General features: G+C 36.3%; 1 protein-coding gene across 1 annotated transcript in view; it reads left to right on the forward strand.

Annotated features, from left to right (window-relative positions):
* LOC135275256 (uncharacterized) overlaps positions 1-16,325 on the forward strand; it is a 95,078-nt gene extending 78,753 nt beyond the window's left edge. Inside the window, 9 exon segments of the mRNA XM_064376700.1 lie at positions 354-431; positions 514-627; positions 2,568-2,678; positions 7,957-8,064; positions 9,384-9,500; positions 10,934-11,035; positions 11,283-11,486; positions 13,320-13,412; positions 16,145-16,325. Of these exon segments, the coding sequence (XP_064232770.1) occupies positions 354-431; positions 514-627; positions 2,568-2,678; positions 7,957-8,064; positions 9,384-9,500; positions 10,934-11,035; positions 11,283-11,486; positions 13,320-13,412; positions 16,145-16,293 (1,076 nt within the window). The 3' untranslated portion in view covers positions 16,294-16,325.
* Positions 16,326-24,059: the final 7,734 nt, after the last annotated feature.

Raw genomic sequence — 24,059 nt, forward strand, 5'->3', positions numbered from 1 at the left:
GCTTAGGAATACACAGAGCTACTTATTACTGTTTCTGTGTGCTGCAGCTCCATGTCTCTCATGCCTACATCAACCTCCAAATAAACATACACCATCTCAACATTGAGTCTATACATTTAGCATCTCATTTCAAAGTACATATGACATAGTCCTTTCTTTTCTCTTGACTGATCCTCTTTAATACTTAAAATGTAGCAACTTGAAACTATTACTAGTATGTAAAATTATTGACTTTAAACATATAAAAACATAATCTATCCATGAAAACAGTATTTGGGGTTTTTCTTTCTAGTTTATAAATTTTCAGATTATTTGGCTTTGGGAAAATTTAATTAAAAAAATGTATCCTATAGATGCTTCTAGTTTATGGACAATGACTCCTGAAGAAATTGAAGAAAAAAGAGCAATTGTGGAGATGTGTCATAAATCTGGTAAGAAATCAAACATTTTTTGTATTTTATAATACTTGATGTGATCAATATACTAACTATTACTTTTCTTATGGTCGATTAGGAGAATACTACAGATTTCATACTCCTCCAGGTATTTCATCCTCGAAAAGTGTGGCCCGTATATCAGAGAAAGAGTCAGAAAAGACGTTGGAAAGTGGCAGTGAATTGCAAAACGGTAAGAAATGAAAAGGTAGCATTCATAGTGATATATAAGAGATACTTGGTGTGATAGACTGAATTATTTAGTATGATGTACAGAAGAATAAAGTGATAAATAATACATTGTAATTGAGAGCTAGAAAAAAGTGTTTGTATTGGATGACCCAAAGCTGCTATTAATGGGGTTATGTTATCCTAGAGAAATGACAGAATGAATAGACTTCATAACACACAATGACACTACACACTCCATGGGGTAATCCTGTAAATAATTTGCTTTTACCATTTTATTTGCCTTTGAGATAAATCACCCCTGTGAAAGAGGTGTAGGTTTTTTCTTTCTGAATAGAAAAGTAAGCCTAGCCCAAGAAGAAGAGATCACAGAATGACGCTAGCGGCAGGACAAAGATTATTTGGTCATTGAATGAGAGTCTTCTGTGGACAAGGCTATTTCAGGGTCCGTGCTGGTGGACAAATCAACGTCTCTGTGTTTTATGGCGCTTACTTTTGGAGAATCTGATTTATTGTGGATGAACATCCACAAGATGCTGTGCAAGTCTGTTTGTAGCGAACTATTCAAACGTGTGGCGGTAGGTGGCAGCAACACACCATCAGATGGAGAAGAGTCTGCAAGACTTGGGAGTCATATAGGGAAGGACAGATTGCAAGGCTGCACTACTCAGAGGAGAAAAAACAGAAGGAAATAAAATCAAAAGAAAAAAATAAGTTAACAATGAACATTAAAGATTGCATATTGACCGGGCGCAGTGGCTCAAGCCTGTAATCCCAGCACTTTGGGAGGCCGAGGCGGGTGGACCACGAGGTCAAGAGATCAAGACCATCCTGGTCAACAGATCAAGACCATCCTGGTCAACATGGTGAAACCCCGTCTCTACTAAAAATACAAAAAATTAGCTGGGCATAGTGGCGCGTGCCTGTAGTCCCAGCTACTCAGGAGGCTGAGGCAGGAGAATTGCCTGAACCCAGGAGGCGGAGGTTGCGGTGAGCCGAGATCCCGCCATTGCACTCCAGCTTGGGTAACAAGAGCGAAACTCTGTCTCAAAAAAAAAAAAAAAAAAAAAGATGGCATATTATGAACACTATTGTATGTACTTTTGCTTTGTATTATGCTTTCAAGGCTTTTATTTTTAAATAGCTTCAGTTAATTCCTATATACCCTTCACCTAGATTTCCTTCAAATGTTAGCATTTTACCATATTTGAATTTTCACTCTCTCTAAATATACAATTATAATTTTCTGAGCTGTTTAAGAGAATAAGTTATAGAAATGATATCGCTTTGCTTTTACATAACTGTAGTATAAATATAAAAATCAGAAAATTACCACTGATAACAATATCATTCACAACCTTCTTTTCCCATAAATTTTACCAATTATACCATTAATGTTCTTTATAGTAAAATTAATGTTTTCCCCTGGTCTAGGATTCAATCCATAATCACACATTGCATTAGGTTGTCATGTCTCTTTTATTCTGCTTCTGTTTATTTTAGAATAAAATTATCTAGAAGTGCATGAGGAAAGCCGAGAGTATTATTTATCAGTGTAATTAGCATTTTGTAGTGTTAATACATTTTATCTGATTGTTCATGGTGAACAGATAAAGTCAAAAGCAATATTACGAAATTCAGTATATGAGAAAGATATCCATATGTTTAGTGTTGACTAAATATATACAATAGTGTTAGATAGCTTAAATTTTTTAATTGCCATTGAATAAATAATCCAAATAGGAGAATATACTCACTTCTTGGTTGACAATTACAGAATTTAAAACTCATATATTTATTAATTTATTGTTTATTAGATCACTGTTCAAACAACACTCGCATTAACTTGAAAGCTTTTTTACTTTCATCATGAATTCTACCATAAATTTCTTATTTAAGCATCTAATAATTTCTGGAGTGACTTTTTCTTCTTCTTATTTCTAGGAGATAGTCTTACAGTTCCGACAAAATTTAGCCAATATGAAAGACAAGGTGAAATAAAAGCATCATTGCATAGGAAACCAGGGACTGACATTGCTGCTTCTGAAAATGGAGGTGAGTTAATTTATTACTGATTGACTGAATCTATCACCACATAATAAATGTCTGAATATTATCTTTTACAACTAATTTTTCTTTTTTTGACCATGTCATGGTTAACACAGGGAGTTGGAGGTACATTACAAAATCAGATGCTTTCAGAGACTAAAATGTCTACCAAATACCTTGCGTGAATTTGTGTTCAGTGTGCAAGACATTCCATTTTCCATATTTTAATGAGAAACCTGATGTGTGTGTGCCTGTGTGTGTATGTGTGTGTGTGTGTGTGTAGGCTCGACTCCAGACTGTAATGAATTTAGGTGTCATGTATGTGCTGTAATATACTGTAACAGAGCTGTAAATGAAAGAGGCAATTAATAAGTCATTTGAGCAAGTCTGCTTTAAAGCAGCTGTATTCAAATATATATCATGTGTGCCACCACATCACATTCTAACTGTGTATTATAGCTTAAATATTTTGGAACTGCTTTTTAGCATAAACATGTTGGAAAATCAATCCTTTGACTGAAAATTCCAGGCATTTGTTTTAAAAATATAGAGAGAGTTTGTGGGGAGATTGAAAGGTGTGGCTGGTGGGAACAATGTGCATGAAGATCAGGAAGGGAGTTGAGAGCAGGTATCAGTAAGTACCAGTATATCTTAGGCATATTGGTGATACTTTCTGCTGTCCTGGTGTCAGCCATTTTCTTCTGTGTATGCTTTTTTCTTTTTTTTCTAGTGCTAAAGTAATTTGATTCTTTCTTCTTATATCTGCAGCATTTTAGTCTAGCTGGCATTGTTTAGTTGCCTTGAAGTAATCAGTTTAGCTGCAAATTAGAAACACTGCTAGTTTCTCCCATCGGAGTTCCCACTGTCTATATAACCTGTATAAGTGGGATCCACTTAACCTGAGCAATTCTAATTGGACATTTTGTTGAAATATTATTAAATCCAAAATTGCCTTCTGGTTAATCAAAAGTTATTTTCAACTATTGATAAACTAATGACTTCATATAAAAGTAAACTTTCCTTCACATTGTGACATTAGTAATATATTCCCTACTTTGTTGGGTGTTAGAAAATGTGAGAATGTCATTATACAGTCATTAGTCTATCTACCATCCTTTTGGTGTGGTTGTTCAACCAGTTTATTACTGTAATATTGTTATAAATTACTATCATAAACTGGTTGAACAACCATACCAAAAGGATGTTACAAGAATTCCATCATCTGGCATTCTAGATTCTGGCATAGTTAGGCTTACTGATTTTCCAGGCATCATAATGTTCTCTGTGTCGCTAGATAAAAGAATCTTCTGGGTATATGTATATGATAGATATATCTAAACATATTCAGACCCCTGTATTCATAAGACATCTTTGAAATGAAGGTGATCAAAAATTGAAATTATAATTAATGAGTTAGTGTTCAATTTCAAGAGAAATACTTGAGGTATTGTCTTATCTTAGTATTATTTTAATGTGTTATACACTTTAAGAAAGTTCACAGATCTGGAGTGAATAGCTTGTTAAAATTTTACGTGTGTGTGTATCAATATAACCACATTTATGGTACTCCAGATGGCTCCTTCCCTCCAAGTCAGTAGTCTTCTCCCAATGGTAACCACTACTCTGCTCACTCTTACTATAGGCTAATTTTGCATTTTTTGGCATTTATATAACTGGAAATATGCAGTTTGAACTCTTTTAGTTTGGATTCTTTTACTTAATGCTCTTTTTATGAGACTGATCCATGCTGTTGATTGTAGCAGTAGCCTTTTTATATTGCTGTAAGTATCTACAGACAGATAGATATATACCACATATATACACACATATCTATATATAAGATGTATGCTATATATATGTATGTATATATGAAAACATGGGCATTTCTTCTCTGTATATAGTCTATACATATACACACAGTTGATACACACACAAACCCACACACGATTGATTCTTGTTATTCCTGGTAGCTACGTTCCATAAAGCTGACATGAACCCTGAATTAGCAAACACTGAATCATTGCTCCTTGGGGAAATACGTACACACACACATATACATACATCTCACAGAGATTATAATCTTAAATCGTAGAAATTACTCATCCTGGTATATTCTGTTTTCTTTATATTACAAAAGAGAAAACAAAGTTTAGAAGTGTTAAGTGACTCTCCTGAGGTTCCCCCACCGACAAGCCTCAGATCTTGGATTCAGATCCCTTCCACCTCTCCCCAGAGTCAGAGCTTCTTGCACTGTGCTGTGCTGCCCCCTCCTGTCTCCAGCCATTCTCTGGTCATCTCTGTATGAACTGAAATGAGCATTGTTAGACCTCAGCTAGAAATGTGTGGGTCTAACAACTCAAACTTTTCACCACTCTTTATATGTTTGTAAACAAATAAACAAACAAAAAACAACACACGAAAGCACCATGAGTATCGATACTGAGATTATGATGAACAATATTTCCAGTGTGGGACTATTGTTAACATTCCTTCTTGCACATGTCTTCTAAAGGCCATAAGCACTCCTTTTCTTTGAGATAAGCTTGCTCTGTATCCTAACCCACAATGAGAATTTTCAGTCCTTTAACTTTAGCCTTTCTGGTGGGGGGCTAGTGGCACATCTTTGTAGTTTTAATTTGTATTTCCCTGATGACTCATAATGTTGAGCAGCTTTTCATAAACTCATTGGCCATTTTGACTTTCTCTTTTGTCTGGTGCGTTTTTAAGTCTCTAGTCCATCTTAAATGTGTTTTTTTTTCTTATTGATTTCTCTAGGTAAATCTAGATACTTTCTGCCAACCTACTGTCCTGTTCACTAATTCTCTTCCTCTCTGCTCTTCAATCCATATTTTAAATTCTAAATTTGTTTGACCTTTTTATTGATTTTCTACTTAAATTCTCTATCAGTTCTCTAATTTGATATTGTGCCTGTTATTTTTTCCAACTTCTTGTTTGATAACACTGGGATATCTCTCATTTTCCTCAGGTTTTTGCTCATTTCTTCTGTCTTATTATGTCCTTCTGATATTTTATTTGCTACTGAACATTATAGATAAAAATTACATGGTGTATGAATGATGTTGTTTTTTAAGAAAGAAACTTTTCTTCTGGCAGGCAGCTAGACTATCAGCTGGCCACCTTAATTCTGTGAAGGACTGGTTTTGGGCTTTATTAGGGGTGATACATTAATTTTCATTTCTTTGAAGGTATAGTCCTCATTCCTAGGATATGACCCTCACCCCTACAGCATTGCTTTACTGGGTTATCAACTGAGACATGGGGTGTTCACCAAGATATCTCTACTCTGGTGAGGCTTCTGTGCCAAATTTTACCTCCCGAGCAGTATGTAGATGCTGAAATCTCTGACCAGTTTTTAACCTCCCAGATGCTGTTTTGCTGAAATCCTAGGGTTCCATTGTGTGCATGAAAAATGTGGGAGTCGGGTAATGACCTAAAGGGAGTTTTAGTTTTATGCCTATTTCAGGGGAACTTCTTTGTTGTTCTTCCTTTTTCATTTCCCCCCTCAAGTTCAAGCCAATTAGTCAGTCCCAGACTTTTGGCTCTTTTTTACCTCCTTGGTGTCACTTTCTGCTTGTTATTTCCTTACATGATGAACTAGACATGCTTTCAGTGAGAAATCTGTAGTGAGTGTGGAGTGTAACGCCGTCAGGGAAGAAAACCAGGGTGAATGTGAACGTACAATTGACTTTGTGTCCCTCCATTGCTCTCAGGGATGACACGAGCATGCGTTGGGTTGTTTTCCAATCGGTGTGTTTTGGCATTTCATAATTGATTTTGGGATGAAAGTTATTCTGATAAAAGCCATTTTTGTCATGGCAGAAACCAAATTTTTTTTTTTAACGTTTTCATCACTGGTTTTGTGTAAGCTCCTTGAGGCCAGGAACTGTATATAATCAATCGCTATAGATAAATATCTGTAGTAGAATGCCTGGCACAATATGTGTACTCAGTAAATACTTGTAGAATAAATGATGATATGTTTAAATGCATTGAATGACTGGGTGAATGTAGACATATTTATAAAATTTACAGTTAATTGGAAGTTAATTTGTTGGAACAATTAACCGTATCTTACAGGGTAACCTCAAACAATAAGAAGCATACCTTCTTACATTTAGTTACACAACATTAAATGGTGGCTTTTCTTTGAGTTGGGGAAACCCAACATGATGGAGTTTGTGAGGGGAAGATATAGTGGGTTTTTTGGCCAAATGTTTCACAACAATTTAGGAGTTTTCACTAGACGGTAAACTCACATTGGATTATTAGAAGTAGTATGGAAAGATAATTAAATGAGATTTAAAGTACTCAGTAGCGGGTCTGATACCTAGAAAATTACTCCATGAATGGCAAATATTATTTTACTAGTTTCGCTGATTTCTCCACAACTTAGTTCACATTTGGGTGTCATTTTTAAATAAGGTTATTTGACACACACACACACACACATACACACACACACATATATATATATACACACACTTTTTTTTTTTTTTTTTTTCCTTTTGAGACGGACTTTCGCTCTTGTTACCCAGGCTGGAGTGCAATGGCACGATCTCGGCTCACCGCAACCTCCGCCTCATGGGTTCAGGCAATTCTCCTGCCTCAGCCTCCTGAGTAGCTGGGATTACAGGCACGCGCCACCATGCCCAGCTAATTTTTTGTATTTTTAGTAGAGACGGGGTTTCACCATGTTGACCAGGATGGTCTCGATCTCTGGACCTCATGATCCACCCTCCTCGGCTTCCCAAAGTGCTGGGATTACTGGCGTGAGCCACCGCCTCCGGCATAAATATTTTATGCTAAGAAAACGTAACTTGTACGGTAAAGGAATTTGGAATTTTGTATGTAATATTTAAAGCAACTATGAATATTTATCCTGGAAAATAGAAGACCTTGGGGAAACATGAAAACTGCTTTAAGAGTTCTGAAGATTTTATATGGAAGATAAATTACATTTACTTTGAGTATCTCTAAAGGGTGGGACTAAAGATTATTATAAATTAAGGAAAACTTTGTTGACTCTATGAATTTTCTTGCAATTATTTATATGTAAGTTTACATACTGTGTATTCATATACATATATATTGATACACATATATTAATCTAAACATATAAATGTATGGAGACAGGTATGGTATCACAGAGAAGTGTCCAAACAAAGGTGGACAAAAGGGGTGTTGTAGAAAATATTCCTGTATTGAAAGGTAGTTTGTATCACTTTCTGCCATCATTGCCACTGACAGAAAGGTTTTGTCATAGGAGGTGGCTGTTACGTTCCACAGAGGATCATGTTTCTTGGAAGGAAGAAAAAGGAAGCTTTCATGAAAGACAAAGAAATCACCATATCAAAATGTTCAAATACTAAAGGTAATGAGTTATATAATTTTGATTCATTTGTAATTTGGCTAGACGAGTTAAAGATAAGGTTGCTCGTTATAAAAACCAGTATAAGAGGAATGGTAATAAATCAACATATACACTGAATAGGAATCAAGAGCTCTAAGGTTCCAGTCCTGGCTCTGTCCATAATTGTATGACCATGACAATTTTTCCTTATCTGAAAAATAGCCTGTTGAACTGTATAATTTCTAGGAGTATTGCTAGTTCTAAAGTTATTGGCTCTCTTAAATGGTAACACCAAGTCCTTTAATATATAATATCAGTGTAAATGAATTTTCTTAGAAAATATTTTGAAAATTTTAAAGAGTTTAATCTTGAAAAGACTTGTATATTTTATACTTGTTGCTAACCCTAGTCTGTGAATAATCAAGACATATGATAAAATATATCCACTATAGTTTTACACTACCTTTAACTGTGCTTAGAATCCACCATGTGGTGTCTCTCTGCTGAGTGCCCCTCAGTCACAGACTAAAAATACAGCTGTCCTGTAATTAGGGAGCTTCACATACCCTCAATCAAAATGCAAACCCATTTTATCTACTATCTCTACCATTAAATATTCTCAAGCATAAGAAAAGGAACTAGTGATCCAATTATTTCTGCAGAAAATTGTAAATCTTTCTCTCATTTTATCACTCAAAGATGGAAAGGTTTTGCCCAATCCATCAAAGAAACTCTTAAAGCTATACTAATACAGTAGCTGCCGGCTATGTATGACTGTTTAAGTTAAAGTTGAATCAAATAAAAAATCAGTTTTTCATTGGCACTAGCCACATTCCATGTACTCAGTAGTCACAGGAGGCTAATGGCTGCCATATTGAACAGCACAGATTTAGAACATTTTCATCATTGTGGAAAGCCCTACCAAGGAGTTCTGCTCCAAAGCATGTAACAAGAAGTTAGTTCTGCTTCAAAGCATATGACAAGTTAAAGTTGTTACATTTTAAATATGTTCAGAACCCCAACTTAAATGGGACCATTCAACATAAAAATTTAAAACCTTTTAAAACTTTTGTATGGAGATATTAAAAATATTGCCACATTTTTTTATTTACATATTGAAAACAATGGCTATACTTTCAGAGTTTTATTTTGTTACTGATGACTTTTGGAAATCCATGTGGCAACTAGGGAATGTTAATGATGCTTTCCTCACAATTAATAAACATATATATCATTTTAAAGAACTGTTCCCATCATGTAATGTTTGAATAGTGAAATACTAACTGAAATTTTTTTTAAAACTAATATTGACGTTTTATTTTCTTAATTTCCTTTAAAAGATAACAAGGACAGTGCTCATCCAAAGCGTTCCCTAACTACCCGACCAGTACTTACAACGCATGTATTAAATGCTACTGAGAATATCAGTATGAAGTGCAGAGAGGATCCCTCTTCAAGTAAGACATTAGCTCTATCACTTTTTGGCCTTAGGTATATTTCTCTTGCCATGGATTTGTATTGGTTATTTGAAACAGAATTTTTAAAAAGAAAGGAAAAAAAGGTTTCAAAATTATTCAGTACTAAGAATTAAAGATACAATATCCTCTATTAACTGACAATGAACTGTGATGTAGGTCCTAGTGCATTATATGCTTTCCCACTAGTTTAAATTTGGGTCTTAAAATTAATAATATACTACCTTTTTGGAAGATTCACTAGCATAACATTTTAAATTTCACCCATAGTGGAATAATGCATTGACAGCTTTTTATGACATTTTGGATTATTTTTTATTAGTTTGGCTTCTCCTTGACATTCAGTTCAATGAACTACTTCTCTTGATACAGTGAAGACTTGTGAATCTTCTTGATCCCTTCCCTTCTTTCTTTTGTTCCTTATTTTATGTATTGAACCCCTAAAATATTCTTGGATCGCAGCCTGACACTGATAGGAATAATTGTGATTTGCCTCCAAGAAGCCCAGTTTAGTAGCTCTTGTTAAAAATATGGATTCCAAATCATTGGACTGGCAGCCTGGGAGTAGGGCAGTGCCATGATGTTTGAGGAAGGGACAGTGAATCAGATCTTTATTGAGGGCTTAAAGCTTAAACTGAGAGAGCACAGAAAGATGTATTAGTCTACTGTAGAAAACTAGTATAATCTACACTGTACATTTGGTGATCAGTTTCTCTGTGCAGTGGTCACTTGTGATTTTTCAGAAGCCCCGCACAGTGAAGCGACAGAATGCCCCCTCTACAAAATTGTTTAAAAATCCTCTGGAGATATGTACCATAGAAATTCCTGAAAAATTGAGAATATATATAAAATTTTGGATGTGAAAATATGCAAATACAAAGTGAAAATTTAATATTCTTAGAACTTACAAATTCTGATTACTTAGTCTTGACCAAACTCTCTGTACACCCAACTTAAGTCCTTAAAAGAAAAAGGTAAAATTCACTGAAAGTATTTTACGTTAATCCAACTTCTTAACAAGTAGTAGTTTTGGCTAAAAAGTACAAAAAGATTCATGTTGAAAATAATGATTCTAAAACTACTTAATAATAGCATTATAATAATATTTATAATTATATTTTGAATGCAATTTTATGTTCCGTTAAAAGAATCCACACATTCGTTTGGAGAAAAGTATTTTTCTTTGAGGAAAGCTACTTATTGAAGGTTATCTCATCAATCTACTTCCAAGATAGATTTTTTTGGCACTTAAAAATAAATCACCTTTTTTTCTAAAAAGTAAAGTATTAGGGTAGTACATTTATCTTTTACTCTTGCTTGACATGTGAATGCACAGATATGTAATTATCACCAACAATAATTTCAAAGATAAAAGCATCTCTTAAAGAAACTGTAAAATTTGTATCTTTTCTAAGTGAATGATGTCCAGCCAAGGAACCCTCATTTTAAAGGTGTGAAAAAAACAAAATGGATTTATGACGAACCAAAGAACTTTCCTGGCTCTGGAATGCAGAGAGGTAAAGTGTCCATACATTTGATATTTCTAAATTGTAATTTTAAAAGAGAGTAAATGTCAGATATCTTCTACCTGAAAAACAAATTAGTGTCATGTGACATAGATGTTACTTTAGGTGTCAACTCAACTCTAAACTTCATTATTTTGGCTTCCATTATGCCATCAAGCACTTACAGTGCAATATGTTATTTATGGGTGTGAAACCAGCCTGTGTTTTATTCCTCACTCCCTTCTGCCTTTCGTTACAGCAGTACAGACCCCAGGTCCCCAAAATAAAATGAGTTACCATCGCAATAATAAAAATCGAAATACTGAGAACGCATCTTATGTTCACGTTGAAAGAGATGCCGTCAGGAGTGTCTCGTTGAATGCACCTCCCCGCAGCAGGCCCACACAGGGGTCCTACAATGAAGTCCATGTTAACAAGGCACCCAAACCCAACGTCAGTCCAGGTGAGAGGTCCTTTCTTGATGTGGTTTACTTTTGTCTGTGGTTGGCATTCCCATGGAATTTTCTGATGGCGTGGCTAATCTTCACTGCTACCTACTCCCCTCTTCTTTTTCCTGGCCATCACCACCATAGAAACTAGTGAGAAGATTTCTTCCACGTGCACTCCTGCACGTGATTTAAGGGATGTGGAAGAAAACTCACGTTGTGAGTGCAATGACTTCACATTGCACCTCCCTAGAGGGTTTTTCTTCTTCTTTTATCAGAGCACTGCACTTTGTTCCCCCTGGACAGCTTCATGTCACTCTGGAGGATTGTTTTTAAATGGCTGACATTTTCTTGTTCCATTAACTACATTGTTCAGTTATCACCGTCAGACTAGTGCCTTGCCATTTCTGTAGGCCTTCATGATTATTTTCTGAAAGGGTTAGTTTGGGGATTAACTGCCATATTTTTGACAACCTCTCATCCCTCTCACCATGTATAGATTGCTTCTAAGTCATTTCATCATGTAATAGGCAGAGTCATAGTATATGTCTGGAAGTACAAGGCTACCAGGGAGAAGAGAACCAAATCTCTTTTTCTTCCTGTTTCTCAGATGGATTTTGCTCTTTTGAAGTTGAGTTTCATTTCTTTCAACTTAACAAACTGCTGCTCAATTCTGTATGATTTCATGTTTGTATTTTTCCTTGTTCATGGTCTGATTAGTGGAGTTCTGAATATTTTGTACTTTTGGAAGCATAAGACTATATTTTTCTTAGTTTCTTTTATAATTTAAGAAATATATACACCTACTATGTACCCACAAACAAAATGTTTATATACACCTACTATGTACCCACACAAAATGTTTATATACACTTACTATATACCCATAAACATTTTGTGTTTGTGGGTACATAGTAGGTGTATATAAACATTTTGTTTATGGGTACATAGTAGGTGTTTCCTATACAATTTAAATAGACATTTGCATTATTTGAATTATTTTTCTCTTTTCTTTAGAATGATATAGGAATGTGTATATGTAAATCAGGATATTCTTAGGTGAAACTGGATTTTAATTTTATTTATTATTATTATTTTATTTATTGCTATTATTGCTAAACTGCAAGTGGATGGCTGTGAAGAATACAATGAGTACTAGAACAGTTGTCAATGTCTAGATTTGTATGAAGGTGCCAGAGTTTATACTCTGTATTGCTTTTGCACCATTAGCGCAAATGTCAACACAAGAGAAAAGCAAATTATTGGTATTGTGGATCATGTTTGAGAATACAGCTGCATAGTAATATTTGAAAACACAAATATAACATTGTTAGATAGTATTAGAAATGTAGCTATGTCAGGGAAAAATAAGTATTGAAGGACCAGGTCAGGATATAAATGCTTTGGCTGTCTGGGATAGTGAGTTCACTACTTCATCATGCTACTTAGTGCAACCATGGAAGTCACTTCATGGAAGGACACAGGACTTGGGCTGTACCTTCAAAGTTTCACAGTTTTTAAATAAAAGCTCAAACAGACACTAGCAGAACTTATGTAAAACTATGATTAAGCCATGCAGTGAAAATATTTATTACGTTTAGATATCATACTCTCCTGTATCTTATCTTTATTTGAAGCACTGAACAGCCAATTAATAATCTGTAACCATGTTCACTTATAACTTAAATTGTCTTAATAAACTCACTTGTATCCCTGATGCCTTAGCTTTGAAATGGTAAAATAAATTCCTTAGAGAATAGCTTCACCCCGAGATGTTTATAACTTTGAAACATCCCTGGAATATGATTTTAAAGTTCTAAAATATTTAATCCTGGATTTTTTTCCCTCAGACAAATATATATCAACATCATATAATGGTTCAGCCTGGCCAAAACGAATTCCTTCTTCCAAAACTTATTCAAAACGTGAGAAGATATATCTAGGTAACTATTTATAAGTGGTTTTAATGTATTATGCAATTCTGAAAATGAATAAGTTTTTAAGTGCAAGGAATATTTTAGAAAACATGAAGATAAATAAAAATGTCAAGATATATATGCACATTTAATTACTTGGAGTTTAGTAGTTATCATGTCTACTAGTAATTTAATTCGACTGTTTTGCTGTGTTCCTCTTTGCCTATTTGTACGTTGTTACCAGAAAAGGTTTTTATACAGTTCTCTCCTGGGCAACAAACAGTAATTGCAGCAAGTATGTAATATGTTAGATGAATTTTTGACTGTGCTACAAAGCAAATACATTAAACTGTGTCTTAACACAAGACATTAAGGCTCTGCTATATCTACCATAGACAAATTGGCTGGTGCAGGCTGACAGGACATCCAAGATGAAATTTCTCAGCCAGTAGCTTCTGAGGGACTGTGGTCTCCCCCTTGTTGAACCCTGTCCTCTGGGAAACTGGGGATCCTTGGAACCTCCTCAGGGTAGAGGTTTGTAGTAACCCTGACCTCAAGTTGTTCTTTTGCTAAACAGCTTGGTGTTTTCTTCCAGACTGTCCCGGGCTGGTTCAGTAGGTTTGAAAATCCATACTGGATATAATGCGTTCAATTACATCTCAGACAACTGAACATTTCAAAAAAAGTTCCAGTTAGGGAAGTCCTACTGACTCCAACTGTGACTTAAGGCATGGATCTGTGTTCTATGTTCATATACTGGGACAACTGTTTTCCTTGTATCCCCCATCTTTCCCAAATCATACAATGCGCAAGAGAACTCTGTTGCAGTGCTATTTAATTGATTCTACTTTCCCTTAACTTTGTGTGAATTTTCACAGGTTATTGCACTGAATTTGGGGGGTGGGGAAAGAGGTGAGGGGTTGATGGATATCCTGAGTGAAACTTGTTGAGCTCTACAGCCTTTTCTCCCATGGTCCTCTTATGGGCAAGGTGATATTTGGAGTATTAAAGGATGTGCTCCTTCCTTATCCCCATCTTAATGACTTCTCTTGTCTTTCAGTAGCCTTCTCCCCTCCCATTCCAGATAGTTAAACAAGAATTACAGAAGGCTATTTGGGAAAGGAAGGGTAACTTCAGCACATAATATATGTACCATCTATGTCTAGCTGTGAATCTATGCATCCAGGTATGGCTGCATTGCAGTTCCCAGATACAATCGAGGGAGAAAAGCTTTGAGGAAAAATTTTGCAATGTTATCTGGGCTAGGGGGAAGGCAAGTCATGTCTAATAGGAGAGGACTGGAGACAGCTTCTTGAGATTTTCAAGTGCAAGTTTGCATGGGAGGTCACCTCACTTTCCTGTGAGCCTCAAGTAGGAGAGAGTTTGTGGGAGGGAAATGAAGTCTTCTGGCTGGGATTAAAAGGATAAGCACCAGAAAGAGGCTCTTGTTGAGCCATATTGGGGTGGGGTGGTATTTAGCTGTAATCTCAACAGATTGCTTCTGCCAGAGAGTCAAGGAGAAACTGAGCCAGCATCCACTGACCCAAACTTTGTTAATTAAAGTATGATCTGAGGACTAGCTGCAATGACATCACCTGGAAGCATTTTAGAAATGTAGAATCTCCATCTCAGATCTGATGAATGAGAATTTGCATTCTAACAACAGTCCCAGGTGATTAGGATACACATTAAATTCCAAGAAACCTTAGACTGGCTATCTAGGCCACCATTAAAGAAAAATAAGAGCTCAGCACAGGGCCCACCCATGTCAAGACTGTTGAAATTATATTCTCTTACTAGCTCTCTCACAACCACCACCATTCTCTCCTGTTCCACTTCCAGAAATTGGGATCAGTAGCAGGGAGGTGGAGTACAGAGAAAACCCTGAGAAAGAATTTTAAATCTGAATGTGACTGAAATTTAAAAGTGAGGTGCCTAATAAATCAGTGAATTGGACTGAATTTACACGCAAAGGAAGAATGAGGACTTCAGAAATTAAATAGATTTTATAATGAAACCATTTGTTTTCTTATTTTCTTTTGATTAGGAACTGCATAACCTCAAAATGGTTATCCTTCCCAATTGCTGTCATCACCAGAATAGGAAGAGAGAGATTACCTTGGGTTTCTTCCTGCACATATTCTTGCTAGGTCACAGAGCAGCAATTTCAACCTTTCCCAGGGGACAGATGGACTGCTGGAGGAAAGGAGGCAGAAAACACAAGCTGCCATGAGTCTGTTCCTCTAGGGGGCTGGCAGCCAGGGCCATAGAAGTGTAAATGGACAGGAGAAGCCTTTTGGGAAAATGTGTTGGATACTGTGGGGATAATGCAATAATAGAGGAAAATGCACGTGTCTGTGGGAATTAGGGGCAGAAACTGAGGGCGACTAGAGATGTCATTCTCATCAGCAAGCTTCCCTTGAGGCCACATGTTCTTTGTAATAGGGATATTGCTGGTGTGAGTGGAGGTGCTTGTCTTCATATGATGGAACCTTCGTTCTGTTCATTCTGCATGTCCCATAGCACAGCCTTATATATGGTGTCACTTCCATCCTTTTCCACCCCTCCATCCAAATGCAAAAACACAGTAAGCATTGAAAAGAAGTGGGCTATTTGAATAGCATCTTCAAATTGTATAAATTAAAACAATAAGATTAGCTTTTGCTTTTCCTTTAGATTTAGTTAGCAAAAGAGGAACAAAATACCAGTGCGTTAAACAAGAAAATAATTGAAATATTTTGTATATTTTATTATTAAAGCTAAGAAGAAATGGGAGCAAGTAACCTGGAGGTTGAGAGAAGAGAAAAATGAGAAAAAAAAGTGCCAGACATCATCTGATTTACAATCAAAAATGAAAATTCAAAGAATGAGATACTCAAGTACTCTCTGCTGTATATTGGATAGCTAAAGATGATAAAAATAAAAATTCTGAAAATACGATGCAGGAAGTACATTGTGCTCTTTCAAAACTGATGAAAATGCAAATTACAAACAGCTGCCAGTGTATTTATGTAGGTCTGGAATTCATTCGGTGCATTACTACAAACATTTTAATAAAATTTAAAAGTTTGACAATTAAAATCACTCCTTAATTGTAAACCAAGCTAGATTGCAGAGATTGAGAAGTAAAATTGTGCCTTTGGTATCTATTTTGCAATATTCCTTATGGAAGAAACTCACTTTTTATTTCTTTACCTGGATTTTAAGCTGGGCCCTCAGCAATGATAACACATAAAGTATAAATAAATTGAATGAAGTCCCAGCTTACAGTTTGGTGATGAATATATTAGAGGAATTCCAATAGAAATACACTTTAATGTGTGATAGAAAGAGACGAAGATTGGTTTATTATTCAGGACAGTTGTTAAACAATGTGCTTTAATTGGCAACTACAGAATCTGCTGAGGTGTGCTAGATTCAAGCCAAAAAATAAACATTTTCCTACCATGAAAATAAAAATCATATGGTTATATTGGAGAAAAGGATGTATTTAAGAAAAAAAGTGAATAAATAACCTGGTGCCCAAAATGTCTTAGTGATATTTTAAGGCGTAACTCCAGAAGCATAAATATTTACAAGTGAAGAGAGACATCATTTAGAAACTAATTTTGATTTCTTTTTAGCCTTTTTAGAATTGTGTTTTGAATAATACTTCTTAATTGAATTTTTAAAATTTTCATCAAAATTAACCACCTGCAGTGACTGAAACAAAAACATAAAAATTCATCCTTTAAACTTAAAAACACGTTTGAAAGCAATATAAGTCATTAACATTTAAAATGCTGTTTTTGTAAGTTTGTAGCATTTATACTTCTGAGTTTATTAAAGCTTAGAAAATCACTAAGATTTTAGGATATCTCATACTTATATTTGCATGGATTTTGTGGTTATTGATATCATCTTTTTCAATATTTATTGGGGGAAGAATCAAGGTTCTTAGAAATATTTTATTTTAAAGCATCTTTTTATGATGTGGAGTAAAAAGCCCTAGTTTTTGGCTTCTAATGGTGCTCTGTGTACACACTTTCAAGCACATGGGGATATAGTAATTTATTTTTTAACAAGGGAGAAGATATAAATGAAAACTGTGGGCTGGGTGCGGTGGCTCATGCCTGTAATCATAGCACTTTGGGAGGCCAAGACAGGTGGATTGCTTGGGCTCAGGAGTTTGAGACCAGCTTTGGCAACATGGTGAAACACTGTCTCTACCAAAAATACAAAAATTAGCTGGGCTTGTTGGTGCACGCCTGTGGTCCTAGCTACCTGGGAGGCTGGAGCGGGAGGATCACTTGAGTCTGGGAGGCAGAAGTTGCAGTGAGCCGAGATTGTACCACTACACTCCAGCCTGTGTGACAGAGTGAGACCCTGCCTCAAAAACCAAAAAACAAACAAACAAACAATAAATAAAATGAAAACCATGCCAGAAAAATATCTTGGTGAGTTAGAGTTGAGAGGGATGTAAGAAAATAGCTGAGTTGACAGGCTGTCTAGATTGAAGCTGATGGGAGACATAATTCCATTTAATGAACAGATCTGTGTCCTTCTAAAACTTCAACTAGTTATGAAGAGGGAAAGGTTCTAGGAAGAAAATTCAAAAGACCTTCCTGAAATACAGATTCTCCGTGTGTGTTTATTATATATTAAATGCTGAAGAATCAGTGAGGAATAAAATCTGAAGGAAGGCCTGAATGTGATTTTGTAAATGTTGTTCCTGAATAAATGGAAATTTTTATTGTGATAAGTTTTGTCTAAAGGACCACATATATGACAGCATTAGCCAACTCTGTTTCTATATGTGTGATTTAGGAAAAAGGCAATTGGTTTAAATGGGGTAAACTACAAACCAGGGAAGAAGAAGGTAGCAAACCCCAAATAAGAAAATATAGGAGACAACAAAATAAGTGAACAACAAAAAAATTAGTAAGCTAGCAAAAACCTATGCTTGCTGCTTCCTGAATGTGCAAATAGTACGTGTAAACTTAAGTTTCACAAGGCCAGCGGGTGCGTAATTGCTTTTGTGTCACATCTAAAAGCTTTTGATATCTTTCACTGGAGTTCCATGACTCTACTCTTTAACATGCAGCATTGATAAAAATGATAATAAAAGTAGCATGTATTAAATGCTTAGTCTATTAATTTGCTAAGACTGCTGTAACAAAGTACAACAAATTGAATGTCTTAAGCAACAGACATTTTTTTGTCTCATAGTTCTGGAGGCTAGAAGTCTGAAATCAAGGTGTCAGCAGGGTTGGCCTTTTCTGAGGGCTGTAAGGGAAGGATTTGTTCCAGGTCTCTCTCCTTGGCTTGAAGATTGTTGTCTTTTCCTTGTGTCTCTTCACATGATTGCCGCCTATCTATGTCCCCATGTTCAAATTTCCCCTTTTCATAAAGATACCAGTTTTATTGTATTAGAGGCCATCCTAATGACTTCATTTGATCTTATCTCTTTAAAGACCCTGTCTCCAAATAAGTTCACATTCTTAGGTAGCAAGGATTAGAACTTCAACATATGAGTTTTGAGGGGGACATAGTTTAGAGAGGGTCTTAGACAAGTTCACTTTTAACATTCCAGTCTCCCTATACCTTTAAATCCTTTCATCTACAGTAAACAAGGGCAGATCTGGCATTTCTAGCTAATTCACTCTTGGCCATGTTTTCAGCCCATGTTGAAGACAATAAACCAAACAGAGCTCTTTCGTCTTTCTCTCTTTCTTTCTCTTTCTTTCTTTTTCTTTCTTTTTTCTTTCTTCCTTCTTTCTTTCTTTCCTTTCTTTCTTTTCTTTCTTTCCTTCTTTCTTCTTTCTTTCTTCTTTCTTTCTTTCTTCCTTCTTTCTTCTTTCTTTTTTTTGGTTTAAATTTGAGACAGCATCTTGTTCTGTCACTCAGGCTGGAGTGCAGTGCCATGATCACGGTTCATTGCAGCCTTGACCTTCTGGACTCAAGTGATCCTCCCACCTCCACCTCCTGAGTAGCTGGGACTACAGACATGTGCCACCACACCTGGTTAATTTGTATATTTTCTGTAGAGACAAATTTTAAACATGTTGCACAGGCTGGTCTTGAACTTCTGGGCTCAAGAGGTCTACCCACCTTGTTCTCCCAGACTGCTCAGATTACAGGTGTGAGCCACTGCCAAGCCAATTAGAGTGCCTTCTAACTCCCCAAGCCACCACATAAAATGTGGAATCTTTGCACAATGAGTCTATGTCAATAAATTAGGTCTGATCCAATTTTATTTTCTTTCCACCACTATTCCACACCTTTAGTATCCATTCCCAGACATATTCCCTGTATTCCAATCTGTATAAATTAGAAAACTTAAGTAGTTCTTTTGGAGTGTAACGTACCTCCTCATGGATCACACTTTGGACCTCATCTTTAGGGGGCTGAGTCTAGTTATGGGTCTCATATCAAAGAAGGATAGTGGGGTCTTGAGGGGCATTAGTATCTTTTAAGACAAGTGTTAGGATTAATCTCAGTTGGGGTGGAGTGGTTGCTTCTACTGAGAGTGCAGCTACTATTTTTAGTGGTGAGGAAAACTCAGAATTTAGGGGCTTAATGTCCCCATTTTTATCAGAGTCTTGCTAAATATCCCCATTCCAACTTTCAGGATCACGTTCCTTCCCAGTCAATGTCCTCGCTAGTTGACACCCCTTACAAGCCTGGGAATTCTATTTGCATTGTTAAGTTATACACTTGCAAGATGAAATCTAGAGTTGGGTTTTCAGCAATTTCAGTCTTGTGGCTACAGGAAATAACTCTGTCTTTTCAGGGCAGGTATGCAACTTTCAGGTCATTTATGCAGCACTGGAACTGAAAATTCAAATCCTTGGGCTCATAATTTGTTTTCTCCACTTTCTTCAGGGGTATTAGAAGCAAGCAGCAAAGCTCGTTATACTTGTTAGTTTGACAAAACTGTTCAAAGGTCTCATAAATGTGTCAACAGATCTTTGCCTTTTATAAGTGGTTGATTAGGAGTTTCCATTTTGCCTATTTCTATTGCCACATTATGCCATGAACTATTCATCTTCTCTCTAGAGTTGGAAATAGAGTTATTATTGTGTTTAATCAGATTATAGAGCCAATTCCAGAAACCTTAGAACCAATTCAAAAAAGCCATCCTTAGGATTTTACTCCTCTAGAACTACACATGGTATGAAAATCTGTATTAGTCAGCATTATCCAGAGAAATGCAACCAATAGGATGCATGTCTATGTATAGGAAGAGATTTACTTTAAGAAATTGGCCTGTGGAATTGTGGAGGCTTCGTGAATCTAAAATCTAATGGGGAAGGCCAACAGACTGGAGACTTAGCGGGTAGTTGCAGTTGAGGTCTGAAGGCAGTCTGCTGGAAATGTCCTTCTTGCTGGGGAGAAGTCAAGTTTTTTATTATAATCAGGTCTTCAACTGACTGGTTGAGGCCTACCCACATTATGGAAGGTGAACTGCCCAATGTAAATCTCATCCAAAATCACCCTCACAGAAACATCCAGAATAATGTTTGACTAAATATATGGGCATCATGGCTCAGGCAAGTTGGCACATAAAATTCACCATCACATTGGACCTGGATAATCCAGGATATTTCCACTATAAATAGGCAGGTGGTTAGCAAACTTACCCTTTGCCAAATAACTTAACATACCCACAGGTTCTGGGGATCAGGACGTGGACATCTTTGGGGAGCCACTTTTTTCCACCTAACATGACTACCTTTCATGTGCATAGTAAAAAATAGTTGTTACTATGTAGCAGAAACGATACTACATAAAATAACTCACTAAAAAATTAAATCTTCTCTTTACCTAAACAAACAATGAGCTAGGAAGAAGCCACCCTGGGTCACCCTGGGCTAGAGATGTCAGTCTTGAAGCCATCGTGGTAAGTCTCCTAATCAAGGTTTCTTCCCCGTTACCTTCCCTTTCCACTTCTGTTCCTCAAGCACATATCAAAATATGCAATTTGTGAATATTACATTTAATTTTGAGTTTTCTGGCAACCAAGACAAGAAAGAAAATATAATTATATCAGAAAATTATGCTAATGCTCCACAAAAGACTTTTTTATAGTACTGCTTTTGAGGTGAAATACATTTTATGTAAACCTAACTGAAATTCATTCAATAAATGTTAAAAGAGCACCTTTGAGATTAAGCCTTCTGCTACATATTATAGATACAAAGATAAATCAAGTCTTTCTAAATGCTTCTAATATAATGAGCGATACAAACAAGCGATTTAAGCATTTCTGTGATGTAATGTGTGCCATAGTGGAAGTACAGAGTAGGTGCAATGAGGCTATAAGAAAAGGCATGTTTCATAGATATTGCAGCTGACAGTCTTGCTTGATATTGTACAGTTTGCAAGATTTCTTAAACATTTTCTTGCTGCTAGCATTCCTCTATATGAGGAGTTGTGTTGACTTACAGTACTGCATGTGGTAGTGACCTGTCTGGACACTGGAACTACTGTGGGATAAAGGAGGAATTGTTAAATTTTAAGGAGCACTTCCTTTCTGTTTTGAAACAGAGAACTTGGGCACATGTGCTCCTCAGAGAAGTGTCACCAAGAATATTAGTTTTAGAGTGAACATTTCTACTTGGACACGCACCCGCATTCCATTTTGTGATTATACTTTGCATAGGATTAGCTTATTTATTCTCCCATTAGGTTATGAGTGTTTTCAAGAAAAGAACAATGTCTTTCCTTCCTTATATTCCTTGCACCATCTTTCCCTCCTTATATTCCTTGCACCTGACATATAATTGATACTTAATATTTATTGAGTGATCTAATACCTGTCACTGAAGTTTGTTTTCCTTGAGTCAACCAGAGCAGTCATTAGAAATCTGGATAATTGCCATGAGCTGTGTGTTCTGAGGGACTCGCACTGGCTAAGGACTCCACAGGGCCGTGGAGACGTGCTCCTCCTTCTAGGGCATGCTCTGGAACCAGGGATGCTGGATTTCTCTGTAGTAAACACCCTGAAATCATGGAATGCTATATAAGCCTCTCTCCTAAAATAGTGCTTCAAAGGGTAAACCTTGCTATCACATGGGTGGGGAAGGAGAAGCTGTTTGCAGGATGTTGAAGGAGGTGGAGAATGTGGGCTGTTCTGTCCATACATGTGCATAGGGTCTCTTGAGGTTTGCGACATATTATAGCAGGGAATGGGAAGACAAACAGGATGCAATTCATTCCATGAGCCTGAAGCTTTTCATGCTTCTAGTTCCTAGAGTAGAACTCTGAATTGTCCCAGGATTTTAAATATAAACCTGGTTTTTGATATCATTATATGGATATATTTGATAGCTTGATTTATGATTTTAAAATATTTAGGTATATGGCATATAAGTCTTCATATCCACTCTTGCCTGAGGCTCTGCAAATAATCTGCTTAGCACACACAGGCAAAATAGCAATATTTTCTGTCTAATTATCATTTTTTTCCTATCAATTCTGTAACCCTTGTGATTTTCACATAGATTGCTTCTGGTTTCCTTTATTATGCAAACCATGGACAGAAGGAGAAAGACTGGCTGTGACAAGAGTCTGGCTTTTTGCCAGGGATTTGTCATCATAGCAAAGGAGCGAGGCTGAAGAGCAAGGCAGTGTTAATTACATTTCTAGAGTATTTCACATGGAGAATGGACCACACAAAAGTATAATTTTTAATTTTTTTTATTCTATACATCCTAGGTAATTTATGGGGTTATTGTTATATGAAACTGTGGTGGTTATCAAGGAAGCCTTGGGCAAAACCATCAGGTCTGTGTACCATTCTGTGAAAAGCAATGCATACCATTGTTCTTTGCTACTAACTAGAGAGTTATTTGGACTAGTAAATCAAACATGTTTAGTCTATAATCTCTAATATTGAAAATCTGTAGGAAAAAAGCCTAAGATCTAGAATAGATTCATAATTTTTATCTAGAGATGGTATAAGATTTTCTGAAGTGATTTTTTTCCTCAGTAATTTCCATGCTACTTTCCTCTTATCACATTACTATTTATTGTGAAAATAAGGTCTCGCCTGTAATCCCAGTACTTTGGAAGGCCAAGGCGGGCAGATCACGAAGTCAAGAGATCAAAACCATCCTGGCCAATATGGTGAAACCCCATCTATGTCAAAAATACAAAAATTAGTTGGGTGTGGTGGCACGTGCCTGTAGTCCCAGCTACTCAGGAGGGTGAGGAAAGAGAATCGCTTGAACTCAGGAAGCAGAGGTTGCAGTGAGCCAAGATCATGCCGCTGCACTCCAGCCTAGCGACAGAGCGAGACTCCATCTAAAAAATAATAGTAAGTTCTCTCTCTCTCTCTCTCTGTTTCACACACACACAAACAGACACACGCACACACACACGGGGGGGAGGGAGAGAGAGAGAGAGAGAGACAGAGACAGAGAGATAAAGATAGGTAGATAGAACTTAGTGCCTGGCACATAGTAACAAGCTGTCCGGTAACATGTCACAACTTGTAGCTGTTATGAAACAAATAGTTGTAAAGAACGAAAATTAGAGGCTTCAGTTTCCAGTAGTATGGTAAACTATATATTCAGAGGTTTATATTTTCTGTAACAACACACCCACATATGTCATATTTAGAAACAAAACAATATGAAACAAAAGCATTTTTTTCAGTATATATCAGAACAGGTGGGGGAAAAAAAACGA

This window comes from Aotus nancymaae, unplaced genomic scaffold, assembly GCF_030222135.1.
Source record: "Aotus nancymaae isolate 86718 unplaced genomic scaffold, 86718_ANA_hifiasm-v0.15.2.pri h1tg000016l, whole genome shotgun sequence".
Lineage (NCBI taxonomy): Eukaryota > Metazoa > Chordata > Mammalia > Primates > Aotidae > Aotus > Aotus nancymaae.